The 24,605-nt window shown below is 38.6% G+C and overlaps 2 protein-coding genes and 2 long non-coding RNA genes across 5 annotated transcripts; 3 read left to right on the top strand and 1 right to left on the bottom strand.

Moving 5' to 3' along the window:
- Positions 1–8,676: 8,676 nt before the first annotated feature.
- Positions 8,677–14,590, bottom strand: LOC145738515 (alpha- and gamma-adaptin-binding protein p34-like). 2 transcript variants are annotated; one of them, XM_081993368.1, is made up of 6 exons: positions 14,469–14,590; positions 12,661–12,821; positions 12,429–12,601; positions 9,730–9,930; positions 9,593–9,668; positions 8,677–8,939 (listed from the first exon to the last, which is right to left on the bottom strand). In XM_081993368.1, exons 2-6 carry the CDS (start codon positions 12,785–12,787, stop codon positions 8,770–8,772), a joined length of 747 nt encoding a protein of 248 aa, XP_081849494.1. In that variant the 5' UTR covers positions 12,788–12,821; positions 14,469–14,590; the 3' UTR covers positions 8,677–8,769. The 2 variants fall into 2 exon arrangements, with proteins under 2 accessions (XP_081849494.1, XP_081849493.1); XM_081993367.1 differs by lacking the exon at positions 14,469–14,590 and adding an exon at positions 12,881–12,898.
- LOC145738523 (uncharacterized) lies at positions 10,063–10,515 on the top strand. Its single transcript, XR_014180780.1, has 3 exons — positions 10,063–10,112; positions 10,193–10,342; positions 10,393–10,515. It is a non-coding gene; the product is annotated as an uncharacterized LOC145738523 (long non-coding RNA).
- Positions 13,321–13,654, top strand: LOC145738527 (uncharacterized). Its single transcript, XR_014180783.1, has 2 exons — positions 13,321–13,434; positions 13,517–13,654. It is a non-coding gene; the product is annotated as an uncharacterized LOC145738527 (long non-coding RNA).
- An 83-nt stretch (positions 14,591–14,673) lies between the features above and the next one.
- Positions 14,674–24,571, top strand: LOC145738505 (uncharacterized). The gene is made up of 10 exons (XM_081993351.1): positions 14,674–14,967; positions 15,023–15,359; positions 15,597–15,992; positions 17,490–17,857; positions 18,810–18,951; positions 19,010–19,095; positions 20,322–20,462; positions 20,525–20,658; positions 23,939–24,174; positions 24,246–24,571. The coding sequence occupies exons 1-10, from the start codon at positions 14,797–14,799 to the stop codon at positions 24,386–24,388; spliced, it is 2,154 nt and encodes a 717-aa protein (XP_081849477.1). The 5' UTR covers positions 14,674–14,796; the 3' UTR covers positions 24,389–24,571.
- The last annotated feature ends 34 nt before the right edge of the window (positions 24,572–24,605 follow it).

Below are 24,605 nucleotides of genomic sequence, written 5' to 3' on the forward strand. Positions count from 1 at the left end.
TGTACTTGATTTTTAAGTTTTTTTTATGTCGTTGGATAGGAAATTTAATGAGGATTCCAAAAATGTGCTTAAAACTGTCATTTTGTTCCTCCAAGTGGGTTTTACAGGCCATTTTGTCCCTGACTGTCCTTTCAAACTGTGTTTTTGACAGTTCAAACTTTGACACAACTTTTCTCCCTGACTGTACTCGATTTTCTAATGTTTTTTTATGTCATTCGATAGGAAATTTAATGGGGATTCCAAAAATGTGCTTAAAACTGTAATTTTACAACTCCAAGTGGGTTTTACAGGCAATTTTGCCCCTGACTGTCCTTTCAAACTGTGTTTCTGACACTTTAAACTTTGACACCACTTTTCTCCCTGACTGTACTCAATTTCTTGGTGTTTTTTATGTCATTGGATAGGAAATTTAATGAGGATTCCAAAAATGTGCTTAAAACTGTCGTTTTCCCACTCCAAGTGGGTTTTATAAGTGATTTTGTTCCTGACTGTCTTTTAAAACTGTCTTTCTGACACTTTAAACTTTGACACAACTTTTCTCCCTGACTGTACTCGATTTTTTAATGTTTTTTTATGTCATTAGATAGGAAATTTAATGAGGATTCCAAAAATGTGCTTGAAACTGTCATTTTCTCACTCCAAGTGGGTTTTACAGGCAATTTTGCCCCTGACTCTCCTTTCAAACTGTGTTTTTGACACTTTAAACTTTGACACCACTTTCCTCCCTGACTGTACCAAATTTTAAAGTGTTTTTTAGTGTCATTGGATAGGAAATTTAGTGAGGATTCCAAAAATGTGCTTAAAACTGTCATTTTCCCACTCCAAGTGGGTTTTACAGGCAATTTTGTCCCTGACTGTCCTTTCAAACTGTGTTTTTGACAGTTCAAACTTTGACACAACTTTTCTCCCTGACTGTACTCGATTTTCTAATGTTTTTTTATGTCATTCGATAGGAAATTTAATGGGGATTCCAAAAATGTGCTTAAAACTGTCGTTTTCCCACTCCAAGTGGGTTTTATAAGTGATTTTGTTCCTGACTGTCTTTTAAAACTGTCTTTCTGACACTTTAAACTTTGACACCACTTTTCTTCCTGACTGTACTTGATTTTTAAGTTTTTTTTATGTCATTGGATAGGAAATTTAGTAAGGATTCCAAAAATGTGCTTAAAACTGTCATTTTCCCACTCCAAGTGAGTTTTACATACGATTTTGCCCCTGACTGTCCTTTCAAACTGTCTTTCTGACACTTAAACTTTGACACCACTTTTCTTCCTTGACTGTACTCAATTTCCTGGTGTTTTTTATGTCACTTCATAGGAAATTTAGTGAGGATTCCAAAAATGTGCTTAAAACTGTCATTTTCCCACTCCAAGTGGGTTTTACAAGCGATTTTGCCCCTGACTGTCCTTTCAAACTGTCTTAGTGACAGTTCAAATTTTGATACCACTTTTCTCCCTGACTGTACTTGATTTGAATGTGTTTTTTATGTCATTGGATAGGAAATTTAATGAGGATTCCAAAAATGTGTTTAAAACTGTCATTTTCTCACTCCGGGAGATTTTTTTCTGCCTCACCCAGTATATAGTGACGACAGCAAGAATAGTATACAGCGTGTCCCAAACCAAATCACACCACCAGGGTTCCGCTGTCGCACAAACGTTTGACATTTTTATTTTTTTTTCGAAATGACAGCTTTGTAGAGGTTATAATTTTGACAGGAGTTTTAACACACTTTAAGGCGGGAGCTGTCAAAAGGCAAAATTTTGACAATAGGCAACTTCAATTTTGACAGCCCGTAACTCGGTTATTTTGACAGTTGGCGAGTTGATTTTTTTACCATCGCGTAGCCGGTGAAATTCTCTTTAAATCACTCTCTATAGTGTTTTTAGTAAATCTGTCAAATAACCGGGTTATTTTGTCAATAAGTGTCACAAGTAGAATTTCAGTTAAACATGCGTTACGTCAACTTTGACAGCCCGTAACTCGGTTAGTTTGACAGTTGGCGAGTTGCGTTTTTTACCATCGTGTAGGCCGTGAAATTCTCTTTAAATCACTTTCTATAGTGTTTTTAGCAAAGTTGTCAAATAACTGGGTTATTTTGACATTAAATGTCAAGAGTAAAATTTCAGTCAAACGTGTGTTACGTCAACTTTGACAGCCCGTAACTCGGTTAGTTTGACAGTTAGCGGTTTGCTTTTTTCACCATCGCGTAGGCCGGAGCGTCCTCTACAAACTGTCAGACAAGTCAGAGTCATCTGTCAAAAAGCGGCCGCGAGCTGTCAAAGCGCAAAAAAAAAAGGGTCAATTAGTCGTCGACAACCGCGCCCTTTCCATAGAAAAGCAAATTTATAGCCCGTACTGCCGCGGTGCGGTCTGATCAGCCCTAGCACGTGCCATTCATCCCCCTTCTCCCTCCTTCTCGCCCTTTGAACCCTTAAAAAGAAAGAGAAGAGAAAAAAAAAACAAAAGTGAGCACATCATTTGGGAAATTGCCTGTAAAACCCACTTGGAGAGAGAAAATGACAGTTTTAAGCACATTTTTGGAATCCTCATTAAATTTCCTATCTAGTGACATAAAAAACACCAGGAAATTGAGTACAGTCAGGAAGAAAAGTTGTGTCAAAGTTTAAAATGTCAGAAACACAGTTTGAAAGGACAGTCAGGGGAAAAATCGGTTGTAAAACCCATTTGGAGTGGAAAAATTACAGTTTTAAGCACATTTTTGGAATCCCCATTAAATTTCCTATCTAATGACACTAAAAAACACTATAAAATCAAGTACAGTCAGGGAGAAAAGTGGTGTTAAAGTTTAAAGTGTCAAAAACACAGTTTGAAAGGACAGTCAGCGACAAAATCGCTTGTAAAACCCACTTGGAGTGGGAAAATGACAGTTTTAAGCACATTTTTGGAATCCTCACTAAATTACCTATCCAACGACATAAAAAACACCAGGAAATTGAGTACAGTCAAGGAGAAAAGTGGTGTCAAAGTTTAAAGTGTCAAAAGCACAGTTTGAAATGACAGTCAAGGACAAAATCGCTTGTAAAACCCACTTGGAGTGGGAAAATGACAGTTTTAAGCACATTTTTGGAATCCTCACTAAATTTCCTATCTAGTGACATAAAAAACACCAGGAAATTGGGTATAGTCAGGAAGAAAAGCGGTGTCAAAGTTTAAAGTGTCAGAAACACAGTTTGAAATGACAGTCAAGGACAAAATCGCTTCTAAAACCCACTTGGAGTGAGAAAATGACAGTTTTAAGCACATTTTTGGAATCCTCATTAAATTTCCTAACCAATGACATAAAAAAAAACTTAAAAATCAAGTACAGTCAGGGAGAAAAGTTGTGTCAAAGTTTGAACTGTCAAAAACACAGTTTGAAATGACAGTCAAGGACAAAATCGCTTGTAAAACCCACTTGGAGTGGGAAAATGACAGTTGTAAGCACATTTTTGGAATCCTCACTAAATTTCCTATCTAGTGACATAAAAAACACCAGGAAATTGAGTACAGTCAGGGAGAAAAGTGGTGTCAAAGTTTATAGTGTCAGAAACACAGTTCGAAAGGACAGTCAGAGACAAAATCACCTGTAAAACCCACTTGGAGTGGGAAAATGACAGTTTTAAGCACATTTTTGGAATCCTCATTAAATTTCCTATCTAATGACACTAAAAAACACTATAAAATCAAGTACAGTCAGGAAGAAAAGTGGTGTCAAAGTTTAAAGTGTCAGAAACACAGTTTGAAAGGACAGTCAGGGACAAAATCGCTTGTAAAACCTACTTGGAGTGGGAAAATGACAGTTTTAAGCACATTTTTGGAATCCTCATCAAATTTCCTATCCAATGACATAAAAAAACATTAAAAAATTGAGTACAGTCGGGAAGAAAAGTGGTGTCAAAGTTTAAAGTGTCAAAAGCACAGTTTGAAATGACAGTCAAGGACAAAATCGCTTGTAAAACCCACTTGGAGAGAGAAAATGACAGTTTTAAGCACATTTTTGGAATCCTCATTAAATTTCCTATCTAATGACACTAAAAAACACTATAAAATCAAGTACAGTCAGGCAGAAAAGTGGTGTCAAAGTTTAAAGTGTCAAAAACACAGTTTGAAAGGACAGTCAGAGACAAAATCACCTGTAAAACCCACTTGGAGTGGGAAAATGACAGTTTTAAGCACATTTTTGGAATCCTCACTAAATTTCCTATCTAATGACATAAAAAAAACTTAAAAATCAAGTACAGTCAGGAAGAAAAGTAGTGTCAAAATTTGAACTGCCACAAAGACACTTTTAAAAGACAGTCAGGAACAAAATCACTTGTAAAACCCACTTGGAGTGAGAAAATGACAGTTTTAGGCACATTTTTGGAATCCTCATTAAATTTCCTATCCAATGACATTAAAAAACATTATAAAATCAAGTACAGTCAGGAAGAAAAGTGGTGTCAAAATTTAAAGTGTCAGAAACACAGTTTGAAAGGACAATCAGGGACAAAATCGCTTGTAAAACCTACTTGGAGTGGGAAAATGACAGTTTTAAGCACATTTTTGGAATCCTCATCAAATTTCCTATCCAATGACATAAAAAAACATTAAAAAATTGAGTACAGTCGGGAAGAAAAGTGGTGTCAAAGTTTAAAGTGTCAAAAACACAGTTTGAAAGGACAGTCAGGTACAAAATCACTTGTAAAACCCACTTGGAGAGAGAAAATGACAGTTTTAAGCACATTTTTGGAATCCTCATTAAATTTCCTATCTAATGACATAAAAAAAACTTAAAAATCAAGTACAGTCAGGAAGAAAAGTAGTGTCAAAATTTGAACTGCCAGAAAGACACTTTTAAAAGACAGTCAGGAACAAAATCACTTGTAAAACCCACTTGGAGTGAGAAAATGACAGTTTTAAGCACATTTTTGGAATCCTCATTAAATTTCCTATCCAATGACATTAAAAAACATTATAAAATCAAGTACAGTCAGGAAGAAAAGTGGTGTCAAAGTTTAAAGTGTCAGAAACACAGTTTGAAAGGACAGTCAGGGACAAAATCGCTTGTAAAACCCACTTGGAGTGGGAAAATGACAGTTTTAAGCACATTTTTGGAATCCTCACTAAATTCCCCATCCAATAACATTAAAAAACACTAAAAAATCAAGTACAGTCAGGTACGGTGCGGTCTGATCAGCCCGAGCACGTGCCATTCATCCCCCTTCTCTCTCCTCGCCCTTTGACCCCTTAAAAAGAGAGAGAGAGAGGAAAAAAAACAAAAGTGAGTACATCATTCTGGAACTGTCATTGTGTCCGTTCATTGTGCACGAAACTTGTCGAAAATGCGGAAAAAAAGGGCCGGCCCTACTTAAAAAAGGGCTTTTGCCCTTAAAATTTGCTAAAAATCCGAAAAAAAAACGGAGCATGTGCCCGCCGATTGCTTTTGTGTCGTCACCTGCCCTTCAAAGGGGGCGAGAGGGGCGGTTGTTGACGATTTCGCGTAACTGTTCCCCGTTTTTTCTGTCTCTGGAAGGCCCTTTGCATTTGTGACGTCACCAGCTAGGATGGGTCCCTTAAAAAATGCTGTTTTTTTGTGCGATTTACGGAAAAATTGTTGTGGCGCTTGAGCGCCCTCTAGCGGCCAAACGGTATGACCAATCGACTCGTGTTATGACATTTTTGGAAAGCTTGCAATCTGCTCTGTCTTTTGTTTTCTATGACATTTTGACGTATCTGGTCAAATAAGGGAGTAATTTAAGTTCAAAACTGAGTGTTCTTTCAAACTGTCTTTTTGGCAGTTCAAATTTTGACTCAACTTTTCTTCCTGACTGTACTCAATTTCCTGGTGTTTTTTTACGTCACTAGATAGTAAATTTAGTGAGGATTCCAAAAATGTTCTTAAAACTGTCATTTTCTTACTCCAAGTGGGTTTTACACGCGATTTTGTTCCTGACTGTCCTTTCAAACTGTGTTTTTGACACTTTAAACTTTGACACCACTTTTCTTTCTGACTGTACTTGATTTTTAAGTTTTTTTAATGTCGTTGGATAGGAAATTTAATGAGGATTCCAAAAATGTGCTTAAAACTGTCATTTTGTTACTCCAAGTGGGTTTTACACGCGATTTTGTTCCTGACTGTCCTTTCAAACTGTGTTTTTGACACTTTAAACTTTGACACCACTTTTCTTCCTGACTGTACTTGATTTTTAAGTTTTTTTAATGTCGTTGGATAGGAAATTTAATGAGGATTCCAAAAATGTGCTTAAAACTGTCATTTTGTTACTCCAAGTGGGTTTTACACGCGATTTTGTTCCTGACTGTCCTTTCAAACTGTGTTTTTGACACTTTAAACTTTGACACCACTTTTCTTCCTGACTGTACTTGATTTTTAAGTTTTTTTAATGTCGTTGGATAGGAAATTTAATGAGGATTCCAAAAATGTGCTTAAAACTGTCATTTTTCCACTCCAAGTGGGTTTTACAGGAAATTTTGTCCCTGACTGTCCTTTCAAACTGTGTTTTTGAGACTTTAAACTTTGACACCACTTTTCTTCCTGACTGTACTCAATTTTGTGTTGTTTTTTTACGTCATTAGATAGGAAATTTAGTGAGGATTCCAAAAATGTGCTTAAAACTGTCATTTTCCCACTCCAAGTGGGTTTTACACGCAATTTTGCTCCTGACTGTCTTTTAAAAGTGTCTTTCTGACACTTTAAACTTTGATACCACTTTTCTTCCTGACTGTACTTGATTTTTAAGTTTTTTTTTATGTCGTTGGATAGGAAATTTAATGAGGATTCCAAAAATGTGCTTAAAACTGTCATTTTCCCACTCCAAGTGGGTTTTACATGCAATTTTGCTCCTGACTGTCTTTTAAAAGTGTCTTTCTGACACTTTAAACTTTGATACCACTTTTCTTCCTGACTGTACTTGATTTTTAAGTTTTTTTCATGTCGTTGGATAGGAAACTTAGTGAGGATTCCAAAAATGTGCTTAAAACTGTCATTTTCCCACTCCAAGTGGGTTTTACAGGCGATTTTGTCGCTGACTGTCCTTTCAAACTGTGTTTTTGACACTTTAAACTTTGACACCACTTTTCTCCCTGACTGTACCAAATTTTAAAATGTTTTATTACGTCATTAGATAGGAAATTTAATGAGGATTCCAAAAATGTGCTTAAAACTGTCATTTTCTCTCTCCAAGTGGGTTTTACAATTGATTTTGTTTCTGACTGTCCTTTAAAACTGTTTTTCTGGCAGTTCAAACTTTGACACCACTTTTCTTCCTGACTGTACTTGATTTTTAAGTTTTTTTAATGTCGTTGGATAGGAAATTTAATGAGGATTCCAAAAATGTGCTTAAAACTGTCATTTTCTCACTCCAAGTGGGTATTACAGGCAATTTTGTCTCTGACTGTCCTTTCAAACTGTGTTTTTGAGACTTTAAACTTTGACACCACTTTTCTTCCTGACTGTACTCAATTTTGTGGTGTTTTTTTACGTCATTAGATAGGAAATTTAGTGAGGATTCCAAAAATGTGCTTAAAACTGTCATTTCCTCACTCCAAGTGGGTTTTACACGCGATTTTGCTCCTGACTGTCTTTTAAAAGTGTCTTTCTGACACTTTAAACTTTGATACCACTTTTCTTCCTGACTGTACCAAATTTTTAAGTGTTTTTTTATGTCGTTGGATAGGAAATTTAATGAGGATTCCAAAAATGTTCTTAAAACTGTCATTTTGTTACTCCAAGTGGGTTTTACAAGTGATTTTGTCTCTGAGTGTTCTTTCAAACTTTGTTTCTGGCAGTTGAAAATTTAACATTGTTTTTCTCCCTGACTGTACTTCATTTTTCAAAAATGTTTATGTTGTTTGATAGGAAATTTAGTGACGATTCCAAAAATGTGCTTAAAACTGTCATTTTTCCACTCCAAGTGGGTCTCAAAGTAGCGAATGTCAAAAAATTTCTGATTTTATGGTGAAGGAATTTTGACGCCCTCTAGCGGCCAAACGGTATGACCAATCAACTCGGGGGGGGACATTTTTGGAAAGCCTGAAATCTGCTCTATCTTTTGTTTTCAATGACATTTTGACGTCAGTTGTCAAATAAGGGAGTAATTTAGAGTCAAAGCAACGAGTGTCAAAAAATACTCGATTTTATGGTGAAGGAACTTTGACGCCCTCTAGCGGCCAAACGGTACGACCAATCAACTCATGGGGCGACATTTTTAGAAAGCTCGGAATTTGCTCAATCTTTTGTATTCTATGACATTTTGCCGTCACTTGTCAAATAAGGGAGTAAATTAGGGTTAAAGCGACGTGTGTCAAAAAATATGTGATTTTATGGTGAAGGAACTTTGACGCCCTCTAGCGGCCAAACGGTGTGATTAATCAACTCGTGGGGGGATATTTTTGGAAAGTTTGAAATCTGCTCTATTTTTTGTATTCTATGATATTTTGCCGTCACTTGTCAAATAAGGGAGTAATTTAGGGTCAAAACAACGAGTGTCAAAAATTACGTCATTTTTGGGTGAAGGAACTTTGACGCCCTCTAGCGGCCAAACGGTATGACCAATCAACTCGTGGGGGGACATTTTTGGAAAGCTCGAAATCTGCTCTATCTTTTCTTTTCCATGACATTTTGCCCTAACTTGTCAAATAACGGAGTAATTCAGGGTCAAAACAACGAATGTAAAAAAATATGTAATTTTACCCTAAAGGCTTGGTAAAACTGTGTTTTATTTAATATTTAAATTAAAAAAAAAAAAAAAAAAAAAAAAAAACCAGTCAAACGTCCAATAATTCGTCGTCATCCCCACCAATGGCGTGCCAGAACGCCGTCACCATTTGCTGGGCGCAGTGTTGCCGCTGCGCCATCGGTAAACCTTGCAAACCATCTTTCATGGTGTGCAATTGGCTGAACAGTTCGCTAAAATCGTCGTCTCCAAGAAAATCCTCTAAAAAATACAAAAATTATCAAAAAAAAAAAAAAAAAAAATATTAATTAAAAAAAAAAAAAAATTAAAAATAAATTTTAATTAATGACGTAATATAATAATAATTAATTTAAATTTTTTTTTTTGGATAATTTTGGTATTTTAGAGGATTTCTAGAGGAAAAAAAAATAATTAAAAATTAATTTTAATTAATGACGTAATATAATATTTAATTTTTTTTTCCTCTAAAAATCCTCTAAAATACAAAAATTATCCGAAAAAAAAAAAATCTAAAATAAATTTTAATTGATGATTATTTAGTTAATTTTTTTTTTTTTTTTATTTAATTAATTTTATTTTTTTTTTGTTTAATTAATTTAAATTTTTTTTTATTTAGTTAATTTTAATTTTTTATTTAATTAATTTTATTTTTTTTTGTTTAATTAATTTTAATTTTTTTTTATTTAATTAATTTAATTTTTTTTTTATTTAGTTAATTTTAATTTTATTTTTTTATTTAATTAATTTTATTTTTTTTTTGTTTAATTAATTTTAATTTTTTTTATTTAATTAATTTTAATTTTTTTTTATTTAATTAATTTGAATTTTATTTATTTTATTTAATTAATTTTAATTTTTTTATTTTTTTTTTAATTTATTAATTATTGACTCACCCTGTATATCATTTTTGAGCGATTTCTCGCCGACAGCCGATACTTTCTTGCGCACCAAATTGGACCACGCGTGCGCCTGTAAATTCAACGTAAATTCAATTTTTTCCCCAAATATACAGGGTGGACACAAATTATACTTGTAAAGCCTCCAAAACGCGGCTCGAACCTCGTTTCTCGGGAATAATCTGTCGATCATCGAGATCTAGAGGGGCACCATCGCGACAGTCCGACGGGTACAATTCGACGAGTTCGAATCCCCGACTCGAACACCAAATTAGAGCCTCGTTTCTCGTTATTTTCGTTTCGTCGTTGCAGTAATTCGCCAGCAACAACTTAACCTAAAAAAATAAAGTTTTGAAGCTTCTAGAAGCATTTGGAATGTTCTAGAATGTTGTAGAAGCATTTGGAAGCTTCTAGAACGTCGTAGAAGCATTTTGAAGCTTCTGGAACGTCGTAGAAGCATTTGGACTGTTCCAGAACGTTTCTAAAGACTCTAGAACTGTCTAGAAGCATTTGGAAGGTTTTAGAACGTTGTGGAACCTTTCTAATGCTTCTAGAATGTTCTGGAAGTGTTAACAACTTTGTACAATCATTTGGAAGCTTCTAGAACGTCGTAGAAGCATTTTGAAGCTTCTAGAACGTCGTAGAAGCATTTTGAAACTTCTAGAACGTCGTAGAAGCATTTGGACTGTTCTAGAACGTTGCGGAACTTTTCCAAAGCTTCTGGAACTGTCTAGAAGCATTTGGACTGTTCCAGAACGTTTCTAAAGCCTCTAGAACTGTCTAGAAGCATTTGAAAGCTTCTAGAACGTTGTAGAAGCATTTGGAAGGTTTTAGAACGTTGTTGCAGCATTTTGAAGCTTCTAGAACGTCGTAGAAGCATTTTGAAGCTTCTGGAACGTTGTAGAAGCATTTGGACTGTTCTAGAACGTTGTTGCAGCATTTTGAAGCTTCTAGAACGTCGTAGAAGCATTTGGACTGTTCTAGAACGTTGCGGAACTTTTCCTTCCAAAGCTTCTGGAACTGTCTAGAAGCATTTGGACTGTTCCAGAACGTTTCTAAAGACTCTACAACTGTCTAGACGCATTTGGAAGCTTCTAGAAAGTCGTAGAAGCATTTGGACTGTTCTAGAACGTTACAGAACCTTTCTAAAGCTTCTGGAACTGTCTAGAAGTATTCTGAAGCTTCTAGAACGTCGTAGAAGGATTTGGACTGTTCCAGAACGTTGTGGAACGTTTCTAAAGATTCTAGAAGTGTCTAGAAGCATTTGGAAGCTTCTAGAACGTCGTAGAAGCGTTTGGACTGTTCTAGAACGTTATAGAACCTTTCTAAAGCTTCTGGAACTGTCTAGAAGCATTTTGAAGCTTCTAGAACGTCGTAGAAAGATTTGGACTGTTCCAGAACGTTGTGGAACGTTCCTAAAGATTCTAGAAGTGTCTAGAAGCATTTGGAAGCTTCTAGAAAGTCGTAGAAGCGTTTGGACTGTTCTAGAACGTTGCGGAACCTTTCTAAAGCTTCTGGAACTGTCTAGAAGCATTTTGAAGCTTCTAGAACGTCCTAGAAGCATTTGGACTGTTCCAGAACGTTTCTAAAGACTCTAGAACTGTCTAGAAGCATTTTGAAGCTTCTAGAACGTCGTAGAAAGATTTGGACTGTTCCAGAACGTTGTGGAACGTTTCTAAAGATTCTAGAAGTGTCTAGAAGCATTTGGAAACTTCTAGAAAGTCGTAGAAGCGTTTGGACTGTTCTAGAACGTTGCGGAACCTTTCTAAAGCTTCTGGAACTGTCTAGAAGCATTTTGAAGCTTCTTGAACGTCGTAAAAGGATTTGGACAGTTCTAGAACGTTGTAGAACCATTTCGAAGCTTCTAGAACGTTCCATTACAATCTGGGACATTCCAGACGCTTCCAAAACCTTCTGAAAGTTTAAGAACTTTGTCCTGACCTTCTCTAACGTTCCAGAAGCTTTTAGACCCTTTCAGAACACTGTAGAATCTTCTGCATCATTCTAGAAGCTTTCAAAAGCTTCTGGAAGTGTTAACAACTTTCTACAATCATTTGGAAGCTTCTAGAACGTTGTAGAAGCATTTGGAAGGTTCTAGAACGTTGTGGAACATTTCTAAAGCATCCTGGAAACGTTAACCACTTTCTGGAGCATTCGGAAACGTACGGAAAGTATTTATTTGAATACATTGCTTGCGTCACGTGACAGCTGTCCTAACTGTCAAAACTCACTCGCCAGTAACTTGTAAAAGTCGAAAATGGCGTCCGGGACCGCCATTTTGAATTTTCTGTCAAAATATTGACTTGCACCTCATTTTAAAGGAAATTTCACGTAGATTCATAACAACCAAACAAAATGGCGTCCCTGGACGCCATTTTGATTTTTCTGTCAAAAAAAAGAAGTTGCACCTCATTTTAAGGAAAATTTCCGGTAGTTTCAGAAAATGACAGTCAAAATGGCGTCCGGGACCGCCATTTTGATTTTTCTGTCAAAAAAAAAACAAGTTGCACCTCATTTTAAAGGAAAATTTCCGGTAGTTTTAGAAAATGACAGTCCAGGGACGCCATTTTGAATTAATTGTCAAAAAATGTACAGGTTTGCAACTACTGTGAGCAAAACGTTGCTGACGTCACAATGACCCAATTTGCCAAAACTGTAACAGGACTGTCAAATTACGTCATTGTGACGTCAACAAAGCCTCCTGGGAGGGTGAAAACCAAAGCCACCCTTACTTAAGATCAACAATTTTTTGGGGGACTTTAGCTAAGAATGTGCACCGACCAGATGCATAAAATCACAGTCTAAACTTAGAAAGTGTCTAAATTGTACCTACTTCTGGTTTCGTTTTCGCTTGTAAATGTTCCCATTGCTTTAAATCATCCAATCCAGTCGGTTTGTTTGCGTCCATGTGTATTAGCAGGGCTTCGACATGTTGGTCGTTGATTTGTTCCTCGTGCAGTTGGTCCAGACCCACAAAGTTTACCACAGCCGTGTAGTATTTCGTATCTAAAATAGTGAAAACATGTAAAAACAGGGTGTAAACCAGCTTTGGCATAATGGAAAACCTATTTTCCAGGTTTGTTGTACCAAATGTCCTTCTTCTGGGGGGTTTTCTTTGGTTAGCAGTCGAATTATTGATTTGGGTTTGGTGTGGCTGGAACTAACCACCAATATTACCGGTAAATCGTCCATTCTTCTCCCAGACAATTGTATTTTAGATTTTGGCCTAAAAAGTACTCAATTTTTGGGAATTTTAGTAAAAAAAAAAACAAACACTAGGGAAACTTGGGCTGTCAAAACAACAACGCGTCACTGTCATTACTGTCATCTGTCAATTGCTTGACAGTTGAGATTCGATTCGTGGCACGTGATCGGAGCGGATCAGTTTGAATTAGAACCAATCGGAATTCGGTGCGTTTTTTCCTAACCAACTTGATTGGTTCTATAGGTCAGCTGATACAAATGGCTGCCAGAGGCCTCTGGCACATTAAAAACAGTCTTAGCAAGCTTAAAGAAGGTTTCAGAGGCTTCTGGCAACTAAAAATGGCTGCCAGAGGCCTCTGGCACATTAAAAACAGTCTTAGCAAGCTTAAAGAAGGTTTCAGAGGCTTCTGGCAACTAAATATGGCTGCCAGAGGCATCTGGCACATTAAAAACAGTCTTGAGGAGCTTAAGAAGGTTTCAGAGGCTTCTGGCAACTAAAAATGGCTGCCAGAGGCCTCTGGCACATTAAAAACAGTCTTAGCAAGCTTAAAGAAGGTTTCAGAGGCTTCTGGCAACTAAAAATGGCTGCCAGAGGCCTCTGGCACATTAAAAACAGTCTTAGCAAGCTTAAGAAGGTTTCAGAGGCTTCTGGCAAACTAAATATGGCTGCCAGAGGCCTCTGGCACATTAAAAACAGTCTTAACAAGCTTAAAGAAGGTTTCAGAGGCTTCTGGCAACTAAAAATGGCTGCCAGAGGCATCTGGCACATTAAAAACAGTCTTGACAAACTTACGAAGGTTTCAGAGGCTTCTGGCAACTAAAAATGGCTTCTAGAGGCCTCTGGCACTTCTAGAAGTGCCTTGGAAAGCTAAAAAAGGTTTCAGAGGCTTCTGGCAACTAAAAATGGCTGCCAGAGGCCTCTGGCACGTTAAAAACAGTCTTAGCAAGCTTAAGAAGGTTTCAGAAGCTTCTGGCAACTAAAAATGGCTTCTAGAGGCCTCTGGCACTTCTAGAAGTGCCTTGGAAAGCTAAAAAAGGTTTCAGAGGCTTCTGGCAACTAAAAATGGCTGCCAGAGGCCTCTGGCACACTAAAAACAGTCTTGGAAAACTGAAAAAGATTTCAGAGGCTTCTGCCAATTCAAAATAGCTTCTGGAGGCTTCTGGCACATTAAAAACAGTTTTACTAAGCTCAAGAAGGTTTCAGAAGCTTCTGGCAGTACAAAATGGCTGCCAGAGGCCTCTGGCACGTTAAAAACAGTCTTAGCAAGCTTAAGAAGGTTTCAGAAGCTTCTGGCAACTAAAAATGGCTTCTAGAGGCCTCTGGCACTTCTAGAAGTGCCTTGGAAAGCTAAAAAAGGTTTCAGAGGCTTCTGGCAACTAAAAATGGCTGCCAGAGGCCTCTGGCACACTAAAAACAGTCTTGGAAAACTGAAAAAGGTTTCAGAGGCTTCTGCCAATTCAAAATAGCTTCTGGAGGCTTCTGGCACATTAAAAACAGTTTTACTAAGCTCAAGAAGGTTTCAGAAGCTTCTGGCAGTACAAAATGGCTTCTAGAGGCCTCTGGCACATTAAAAACTGTCTTGACAAGCTTAAAGAAGGTCTCGGAGGCTTCTGGCACCTAAAAATGACCCCTCTGGCACTTCTAGAAGTGCCTTGGGAAGCTAAAAACCTTTCAGAGGCTTCTGGCAGTACAGGATGGCTTCTATGGCACTTTCGCAAATTAATTAAAAACAAAACACCAAAACTGAATGCTTAATTTGAGTATTTATTTATTTAAAATTGAAAACATTTAACCTAACCTAAAGTCAAGTAACTGTCACTTGTCGTTTATCTGTCAGTCAGTCAATTCCAAAATGACAAGTGACAGATGGAAAGGTGACAGTTGACAGTGACGCTAGTTTTGTTTACGTTTTTATTTTTATTTAACAACATTTACACTACAAATTTGTTTATTGTGGACGTTTTCCAACCATTCTAACCGATTCCAGGGGGGCAAAATGCAAAATGCCGCCCCCAAAATTACGGTGCAGGATTTCGTGCGCATTTGTCGCGTTTGTCTCGCCCCAACCGAAGATCTCCAGTCCATCTACGCTGTTTTGGTGGAAAACGACCTGAAATCCGATCCAATCGATTTAGTGCAGATTTTTTCCAAGTATTGCAACATCCAGGTAAGTCCCAGGAACCTCCACATACTTAACCTAACCGTTTGGGGCTTTCCGGTAGATTAGTCCCGAGGATGCAAAGCCCCAGTGCGTGTGCAAGTCGTGTATACGACTGTTTTGCCAGAGTTATGCCTTTTTTGACCGTTGTTCCCGTTCCAATCGCTTCCTCGACAGTATATTGCTTGGAAACCCCCTCGAATGCAAGGAAACCACCCCCAGGGACCAGCAATCGCCCATACGGAAGTGTGCAAGCGATTCGGATGACGTTTTTGAGGAAAACGAGGCCGACGATTCGGATTGGGAGCCCTCCAAGGAGGATTTGGGGAAAAACGAACCGGAATCCCCCAAACCGGACAGTTCCGAGGATGATTTCGAGGTGGAATTGCAGAAACCTACTCGTAAGTAACCTCAATCTAATTTTTGGTGCTTGTCAAATGTCATGGCTGTCTATCACCCTGTAGCTGTCAAAATAACTGAATTACCAACTGTCAGACTGTTCACTGTCACAATTTTTTTACATTTGACAGTTTTTGTGCATTTGTCAATTTTGACATTTGAGGGGTCAAATTTAAGATGGCGGTTTAGTAGGGCTGGACTTACGTCACAACTATCGATTGTTCTTTTACTGTTTCAAGGTCAGTCGACTAGGAAACCGTTAAAAAAACGGGGCAGGCCGCGCAAACAGCAACAATCGATCGATCGTATCGACGATACGGACGCGATCGATAACCAGCACAAGGAATTGATCTGTCGATTGTGCGATCAGCGATTGGTCGATATCAACGCGTCGATCGATCACTACGACGATCGACACGCGCCCCATCTCGCGGTCGACGAGTGCATTTTCTGCGACAAACCGAAATTGTACAAGAAACGGGACAATCTGCTCTATCACATGGGATTGCACGCCAAAGACAGCGTCAAGTGCGTGCCGTGCCGGAAATACTTTCGGGACGAAAAGTCCCTCGAAACGCACCTGATTGAGTGCTTTAAGGTTGACATCAAAATGCAGGACGCTGAAGGGAAATCGGGTAAGTAAATTTGTAGGAAAGTCGAGTTTCTCGAACTGGGTGCTAGATACGGACAAACTGACTGCGGAAATGGATTCCCTGACCCCGAATTAGTCGAAAACGAGTACCATCAAGTAGGGGCTATTTCGTTTCAAAATGGCGGAAATTGCAAAATTGTGCTAGAGGCCGCCATTTTGATTTTTTTGAAAAAATCGAGTTTATAGTCGTTTTCTACTAAATCGAGGACGGGGATTACGATGGTGGGGTTTGTTTTGCTCTAACTCACCACCCACTTGATTTGTTGGAAGTTTCTCGAACTGGGTGACAGATACTGTCAATTTGACTTCAGAAATGGATTCCCTGACCCCGAATTAGTCGAAAACGAGTACCATCAAGCCTGGGCTATGTCGTTTCAAAATGGCGGAAATTGCAAAATTGTGCTATTGGCCGCCATTTTGATTTTTTTGAAAAAATCGAGTTTGTAGTCGTTTTCTACTAAATCGAGGACGGGGAATACGATGGTGGGGTTTGTTTTGCTCTAACTCGCCACCCACTTGATTTGATGGAAGTTTCTCGAACTGGGTGACAGCTACTGTCAAACTGACTTCAGAAATGGATTCCCTGACCCCGAATTAGTCGAAAACGAGTACCATGAAGCCTGGGCTATTTCGTTTCAAAATGGCGGAATTTACAAAATGGTGTCACAAGACGCCATTTTGATTTTTTTTGAAAAAATCGAGTTTATAGTCGTTTTCTACTAAATCGAGGACGGGGAATACGATGGTGACGTTTGTTTTTACGTAACTTTTTTGTAAACCTAAATTTTTGTAAAATATTAAGTTTCTCGAACTGGGTGCTAGATACGGACAAAGTGACTGCAGAAATGGATTCCCTGACCCCGAATTAGTCGAAAACGAGTACCATCAAGCCTGGGCTATTTTGTTTCAAAATGGCGGAAATTGCAAAATTACGCTGTTGGCCGCCATTTTGATTTTTTTGAAAAAATCGAATTTGTAGTCATTTTCTACTAAATCGAGGACGGGGAATACGATGGTGGAGTTTGTTTTGCTCTAACTCACCACCCACTTGATTTGTTGGAAGTTTCTCGAACTGGGTGACAGCTACTGTCAAACTGACTTGAAAAATGGATTCCCTGACCCGGAATTAGTCGAAAACGAGTACCATGAAGCCTGGGCTATTTCGTTTCAAAATGGCGGAAATTACAAAATGGTGTCACAAGACGCCATTTTGATTTTTTTTGAAAAAATCGAGTTTATAGTCGTTTTCTACTAAATCGAGGACGGGGAATACGATGGTGACGTTTGTTTTTACGTAAGTTTTTTGTAAACCTAAATTTTCATAAAATATTAAGTTTCTCGAACTGGGTGACAGATACTGGCAAACTGACTTCAGAAATGGATTCCCCGACCCCGAATTAGTCGAAAACGAGTACCATCAAGACCCCTTTATCTCGAGCCAAAATGACGGAAATTGCAAAATCCGTTGATTTTTTTTAAGGTAAGGAGAGCGCGACCAGCTACACCAACTGTCAGCTGTCACAAACGGTGCTCAGAGCGACGCAGTACGACGGCGCGTTCAGCTGTCAGCTGTGTCACGTGACGTTGGGCGAGATCGATCGCGTGATCGATCACCATCAGCGCGAGCACGTCGACGCGCTTGCGTGCATCGTGTGCTTGCGCGCCTTCACCAAACCGGTGCCGCTCTTCCATTTGGCGTTGCACTCGCAGAAAAGTCACGTGTGCCGGCCCTGTCGCTTGTACTTTGCGACCGACGCGGAACTGAGCGAGCACAACGCGAAATACGACCACGACAAATCGTTGAGCTGCAAGGTGTGCGGCAAAAAGTTTAGTCGCAACTACAAAAAGGTGAGCGGAAAACTCAAATTTTAAGTTTCTCGAACTGGGTGCTAGATACGATCAAAATGACTTCGGAAATGGATTCCCTGACCCCGAATTAGTCGAAAACGAGTACCATGAAGCCTGGTCTATCTCTTTTCAAAATGGCGGAAATTGCAAATGGCGTCACAAGTCACTATTTTGAAGTTTTCTAAAAAAAATCGATTTTAGGCTCGTTTTCTACTAAATCGAACACGGGGAATTCAATGGTGATATTTGTTTTTTCGTAACTTTTTTGTAAACCTAAATTTTTAAAAAATATTAAGTTTCTCGAACTGGGTGATAGATACGATCAAAATGACTTCGGAAATGGATTCCCTGACCCCAAATTAGTCGAAAACGAGTACCATGAAGCCTGGTCTATCTCTTTTCAAAATGGCGGAAATTGCAAATGGCGTCACAAGTCACTATTTTGAAGTTTTCTGAAAAAGTCAATTTTAGGCTCGTTTTCTACTAAATCAAACACGGGGAATTCAATGGTGATATTTGTTTTTTCGTAACTTTTTTGTAAACCTAAATTTTTATAAAATATTAAGTTTCTCCAACTGGGTGACAGATACGATCAAACCGACTTCAGAAATGGATTCCCTGACCCCGAATTAGTCGAAAACGAGTACCATGAAGCCTGGTCTATCTCTTTTCAAAATGGCGGAAATTGCAAATGGCGTCACAAGTCACTATTTTGAAGTTTTCTGAAAAAATCGATTTTAGGCTCGTTTTCTACTAAATCGAGGACGGGGAATTCAATGGTGATATTTGTTTTTTCGTAACTTTTTTGTAAACCTAAATTTTTTAAAAATATTAAGTTTCTCGAGCTGGGTGACAGATACTGTCAAACTGACTTTGGAAATGGATTCCCCGACCCCAAATTAGTCGAAAACGAGTACCATCAATCGTACTTTTTTTTTGACATTTTTGACAGAACAAACACATGCTCAGCCATCTGAAGGAGAAGAACTACTCGTGCAACAAGTGCGGCAAAACGTTCACGTACAAAACGAGTTTGGTGCGACATTTCAAAATGCACTTTGGCAAACGGTTTCTGTGCTCCTCCTGCGGAAACGGTAAGTCATCTGTCAAAAAAAAAAACAAAAGTGACAGCTGTCACTGTCAACATTTCAGCGTACACGACCAAGTTTATGTTGCAACGTCACATCAGGGTGATGCACACCCACGTGGACGAGGATGGGAATCCTTTACCGAAACCGGTACGTATTTTTGACGGAATTCGTCGCCGGGACTGTCAAAACGTTATTTTGACAGCTGGTATGGATTCCCTGACCCCGAATTAGTCGAAAACGAGTACCATCAAGCCTGGGCTGTTTCGTTTCAAAATGGCGGAAATTGCAAAATGGCACCATCGGTCGCCATTTTGATTTTTTTGTAAAAAACCGAGATGGTACTCGTTTTCTACTAAATCGAGGACGGGGAATACGATGGTGACGTTTGTTTTCACGTAACTTTTTTGTAAACCTGAATTTTCACGAAATATTAAGTTTCTCGAACTGGGTGACAGATACTGTCAAACTGACTTCAGAAATGGATTCCCCGACCCCAAATTAGTCGAAAACGAGTACCATCAAGCCTGGGCTATTTCGTTTCAAAATGGCGGAAATTGCAAAATTGTGCTATTAGCCGCCATTTTGATTTTTTTGTAAAAAACCGATATGGTACTCGTTTTCTACTAAATCGAGGACGGGGAATACGATGGTGACGTTTGTTTTTACGTAACTTTTTTGTAAACCTGAATTTTCACGAAATATTAAGTTTCTCGAACTGGGTGACAGATACTGTCAAACTGACTTCAGAAATGGATTCCCTGACCCCGAATTAGTCGAAAACGAGTACCATCAAGCCTGGGCTATTTCGTTTCAAAATGGCGGAAATTGCAAAATTGTGCTATTAGCCGCCATTTTGATTTTTGTGTAAAAAACCGATATGGTACTCGTTTTCTACTAAATCGAGGACGGGGAATACGATGGTGACGTTTGTTTTTACGTAACTTTTTTGTAAACCTGAATTTTCACGAAATATTAAGTTTCTCGAACTGGGTGACAGATACTGTCAAACTGACTTCAGAAATGGATTCCCCGACCCCGAATTAGTCGAAAACGAGTACCATCAAGCCTGGGCTATTTCGTTTCAAAATGGCGGAAATTGCAAAATTGTGCTATTAGCCGCCATTTTGATTTTTTTGTAAAAAACCGATATGGTACTCGTTTTCTACTAAATCGAGGACGGGGAATACGATGGTGACGTTTGTTTTTACGTAACTTTTTTGTAAACCTGAATTTTCACGAAATATTAAGTTTCTCGAACTGGGTGACAGATACTGTCAAACTGACTTCAGAAATGGATTCCCCGACCCCGAATTAGTCGAAAACGAGTACCATCAAGCCCGGGTTATTTCGATTCAAAATGGCGTAATTTGCAGGCGCCGAAACCGGTCAAGTTGCAGTGCGAATTTTGCGGCGAAATTTTCTCGACCCGCTACGGTTACGGCCGACACATTCGTCGACATCCCGAATTCAAAGAGTTCAAATGCAAAATTTGCTCGTTTATGTGCGACAACAAGGTGAGTGAGAGGATCCGCCGAAACGCGCTTAAATTCAACGCGCGTTCGTTTCCCGCTTCCAGGATCAGTTGGAGGTGCACATGGAGCAGAGACACAACAAGCACACGTGCGACGTGTGCGGCAAACGGTTTCCGTTCGAGAGCGAACTGAAAACCCACCACAGAAAGCACGAGGACATGGCGATGGCTCGATTCAGGTATCACCCGTACAAAGTCAAAATTTTGACGTTTTGACCTCGGAAATCGATTCCTTGACCCTGAATTAGTCGAAAACGAGTACAAACTCCGTGTGGTTAGCTTAAAAAATGACGAAGTTACCAGATTCGCGACGTTTCGACCCGGAAACCCAACTTCTTTATTTTTAAAGCTAGAAACGTCATCTCAAATTCATTCTATGCTAATTTTTACCAGAAAATACGCTAGTAAAGTCAGTTTTTTGATATCTCCTAAACTAACTGAGTTACAGCCAAAATTGCCATATTTTAAGTAAAAAATCGTAAAAAATTTGACAAGAGAAGGAAGTAGGTGATTTTTGTGTGCGGATTTGGAATCAGCGACTCCAAATTAGTCGAAAACGAGGTGCAACTTCGGGGGTCTAAGTGAAAAACTAAGAAAGTTATCAGCTGCGCGAGCAGCTGAGCCCGGAAACCCAACTTCGTTATTTCTAAAGCTAGAAACGTCATCTCAAATTCATTCTATGCTAATTTTTACCAGAAAATACACTAGTAAAGTCGGTTTTGTGATATCTCCTAAACTAACTGAGTTACAGCCAAAATTGCCATATTTTAAGTAAAAAATCGTAAAAAATTATACAAGAGAAGGAAGTAGGTGAATTTTGTGTGCGGATTTGAAATCAGCGACCCCAAATTAGTCGAAAACGAGTACAAACTTCATATGGTTATCTTAAAAAATAACAGAGTTACCAACTATGCGACGTTTCGACCCGGAAACCCAACTTCTTTATTTCTAACGCTAGAAACGTCATCTCAAATTCATTCTATGCTAATTTTTACCAGAAAATACGCTAGTAAAGTCAGTTTTTTGATATCACCTAAACTAACTGAGTTACAGCCAAAATTGCCATATTTTAAGTAAAAAATCGTAAAAAATTAGACAAGAGAAGGAAGTAGGTGATTTTTGTGTGCGGATTCGGAATCAGCGACCCCAAATTAGTCGAAAACGAGGTGCAACTTCGGGGGTCTAAGTGAACAACTAAGAAAGTTATCAGCTGCGCGAGCTGCTCGGCCCGGAAACCCAACTTCTTTATTTCTAAAGCTAGAAACGTCATCTCAAATTCATTCTATGCTAATTTTTACCAGAAAATACGCTAGTAAAGTCAGTTTTTTGATATCTCCAAAACTAACTGAGTTACAGCAAAAATTCCTATATTGTAAGTAAAAAATTTGACAAGAGAAGGAAGTAGGTGAAATTTGTGTGCGGATTCGGAATCAGCGACCCCAAATTAGTCGAAAACGAGTACAAACTTCATATGGTTATCTTAAAAAATAACAGAGTTACCAACAATGCGACGTTTCGACCCGGAAACCCAACTTCTTTATTTCTAACGCTAGAAACGTCATCTCAAATTCATTCTATGCTAATTTTTACCAGAAAATACACTAGTAAAGTCAGTTTTTTGATATCACCTAAACTAACTGAGTTACGGCCAAAATTGCCTGATTTTAAGTAAAAATGAGACAAGAGAAGGGTGTAGGTGAATTTGGTGTGCAGATTCGGAATCAGCGACCCCAAATTAGTCGAAAACGAGGTGCAACTTCGGGGGTCTAAGTGAAAAACTAAGAAAGTTATCAGCTGCGCGAGCAGCTGAGCCCGGAAACCCAACTTCGTTATTTCTAAAGCTAGAAACGTCGTCTCAAATTCATTCTATGCTAATTTTTACCAGAAAATACACTGGTAAAGTCGGTTTTTTGATATCACCTAAACTAACTGAGTTACGGCCAAAATTGCTATATTTTAAGTCTGCAATCGTAAAAAATCAGACAAGAGAAGGAAGTAGGTGAATTTGGTGTGCGGATTCGGAATCAGCGACCCCAAATTAGTCGAAAACGAGGTGCAACTTCGGGGGTCTAAGTGAAAAATTAAGAAAGTTACCAGCTGCGCGAGCAGCTGAGCCCGGAAACCCAACTTCGTTATTTCTAAAGCTAGAAACGTCATCTCAAATTCATTCTATGCTAATTTTTACCAGAAAATACACTGGTAAAGTCGGTTTTTTGATATCACCTAAACTAACTGAATTACAGCCAAAATTGCCATATTTTAAGTAAAAAATGAGACAAAAGAAGGAAGTAGGTGACTTTGGTGTGCGGATTCGGAATCAGCGACCCCAAATTAGTCGAAAACGAGGTGCAACTTCGGGGGTCTAAGTGAAAAACTAAGAAAGTTACCAGCTGCGCGAGCAGCTGGGCCCGGAAACCCAACTTCGTTATTTCTAAAGCTAGAAACGTCATCTCAAATTCATTCTATGCTAATTTTTACCAGAAAATACACTAGTAAAGTCAGTTTTTTGATATCTCCTAAACTAACTGAGTTACAGCCAAAATTGCCATATTTTAAGTAAAAAATCGTAAAAAATTTGACAAGAGAAGGAAGTAGGTGATTTTTGTGTGCAGATTTGGAATCAGCGACCCCAAATTAGTCGAAAACGAGGTGCAACTTCGGGGGTCTAAGTGAACAACTAAGAAAGTTATCAGCTGCGCGAGCAGCTGAGCCCGGAAACCCAACTTCGTTATTTCTAAAGCTAGAAACGTCATCTCAAATTCATTCTATGCTAATTTTTACCAAGAAACACACTAGTATAGTCAGTTTTTTGATATCACCTAAACTAACTGAGTTACAGCCAAAACTGCCATATTTTAAGTAAAAAATCGTAAAAAATGAGACAAAAGAAGGAAGTAGGTGATTTTTGTGTGCGGATTCGGAATCAGCGACCCCAAATTAGTCGAAAACGAGGTGCAACTTCGGGGGTCTAAGTGAAAAATTAAGAAAGTTACCAGCTGCGCGAGCAGCTGAGCCCGGAAACCCAACTTCGTTATTTCTAAAGCTAGAAACGTCATCTCAAATTCATTCTATGCTAATTTTTACCAGAAAATACACTAGTAAAGTCAGTTTTGTGATATCTTCTAAACTAACTGAGTTACAGCTAAAATTTCCATATTTTAAGTCTGAAATCGTAAAAAATTATACAAGAGAAGGAAGTAGGTGAATTTTGTGTGCGGATTTGAAATCAGCGACCCCAAATTAGTCGAAAACGAGTACAAACTCCATATCATTATCTTAAAAAATAACAAAGTTACCAAATTCGCGACGTTTCGACCCGGAAACCCAACTTCGTTATTTCTAACGCTAGAAACGTCATCTCAAATTCATTCTATGCTAATTTTTTCCGGAAAACACGCTGGTGAAGTCAGTTTTGTGATATCTCTTATTCTGACCGAGTTACAGCGAAAATTGTCGTAGGTGCGACGTGTGCGGTAAAACGGCCCGCACCCAAACCCAGCTCAAGGTCCACTATCGCATCCACACGGGCGAACGACCGTTTTCGTGCGACATTTGCGGCAAATCGTTCAAACAGACCGCCCACCTCAAAGTGCACCAGTTTCAGCACACCGGCAAAATGCCGTTCAAATGCAAAATATGCGAGAAATCGTTTCCGTTTCAGCACGTGATGGAAATACACATGCGCACCCACACAGGTTCGTTTTTTTGGCCGGTAGACGGAGCTGTTGGTGTTTTTCAATTGTTTTGTTTTTTTGACATTTGACAGGCGAGAAACCGTTTCAGTGCGCCGTGTGCGGCAACGCCTACCACGACCGCACCACGATGCAGAAACACCAAAAGAAAAAACATCCGGAAATGACAGTTGACAGAGCGACGCGCGGCGAGTATAAAATCAGTTCTTTATCGTAGGGATGGGGCGAATTATCGATAATTCGCAAATTTGTCGATATCGATATTTTTTGATTTATCGATACATTGTTGCCATCCCTACAGCCAGTAATTTTTTTTTTTAAGTAATTTAAGTATTTCGCCCCTTAAGAGTATTTTTGTATTTGCATCTGGAAAACTCATCGATCAGCAACAGTTTGGCAACGTTGGTTTTTCTTTCTTCCGACCCGAATCCCAA

Source organism: Ips typographus, linkage group LG15 (genome assembly GCF_016097725.1).
Source record: "Ips typographus isolate SLU linkage group LG15, UJ_Ityp_2.0, whole genome shotgun sequence".
Classification (NCBI taxonomy): domain Eukaryota; kingdom Metazoa; phylum Arthropoda; class Insecta; order Coleoptera; family Curculionidae; genus Ips; species Ips typographus.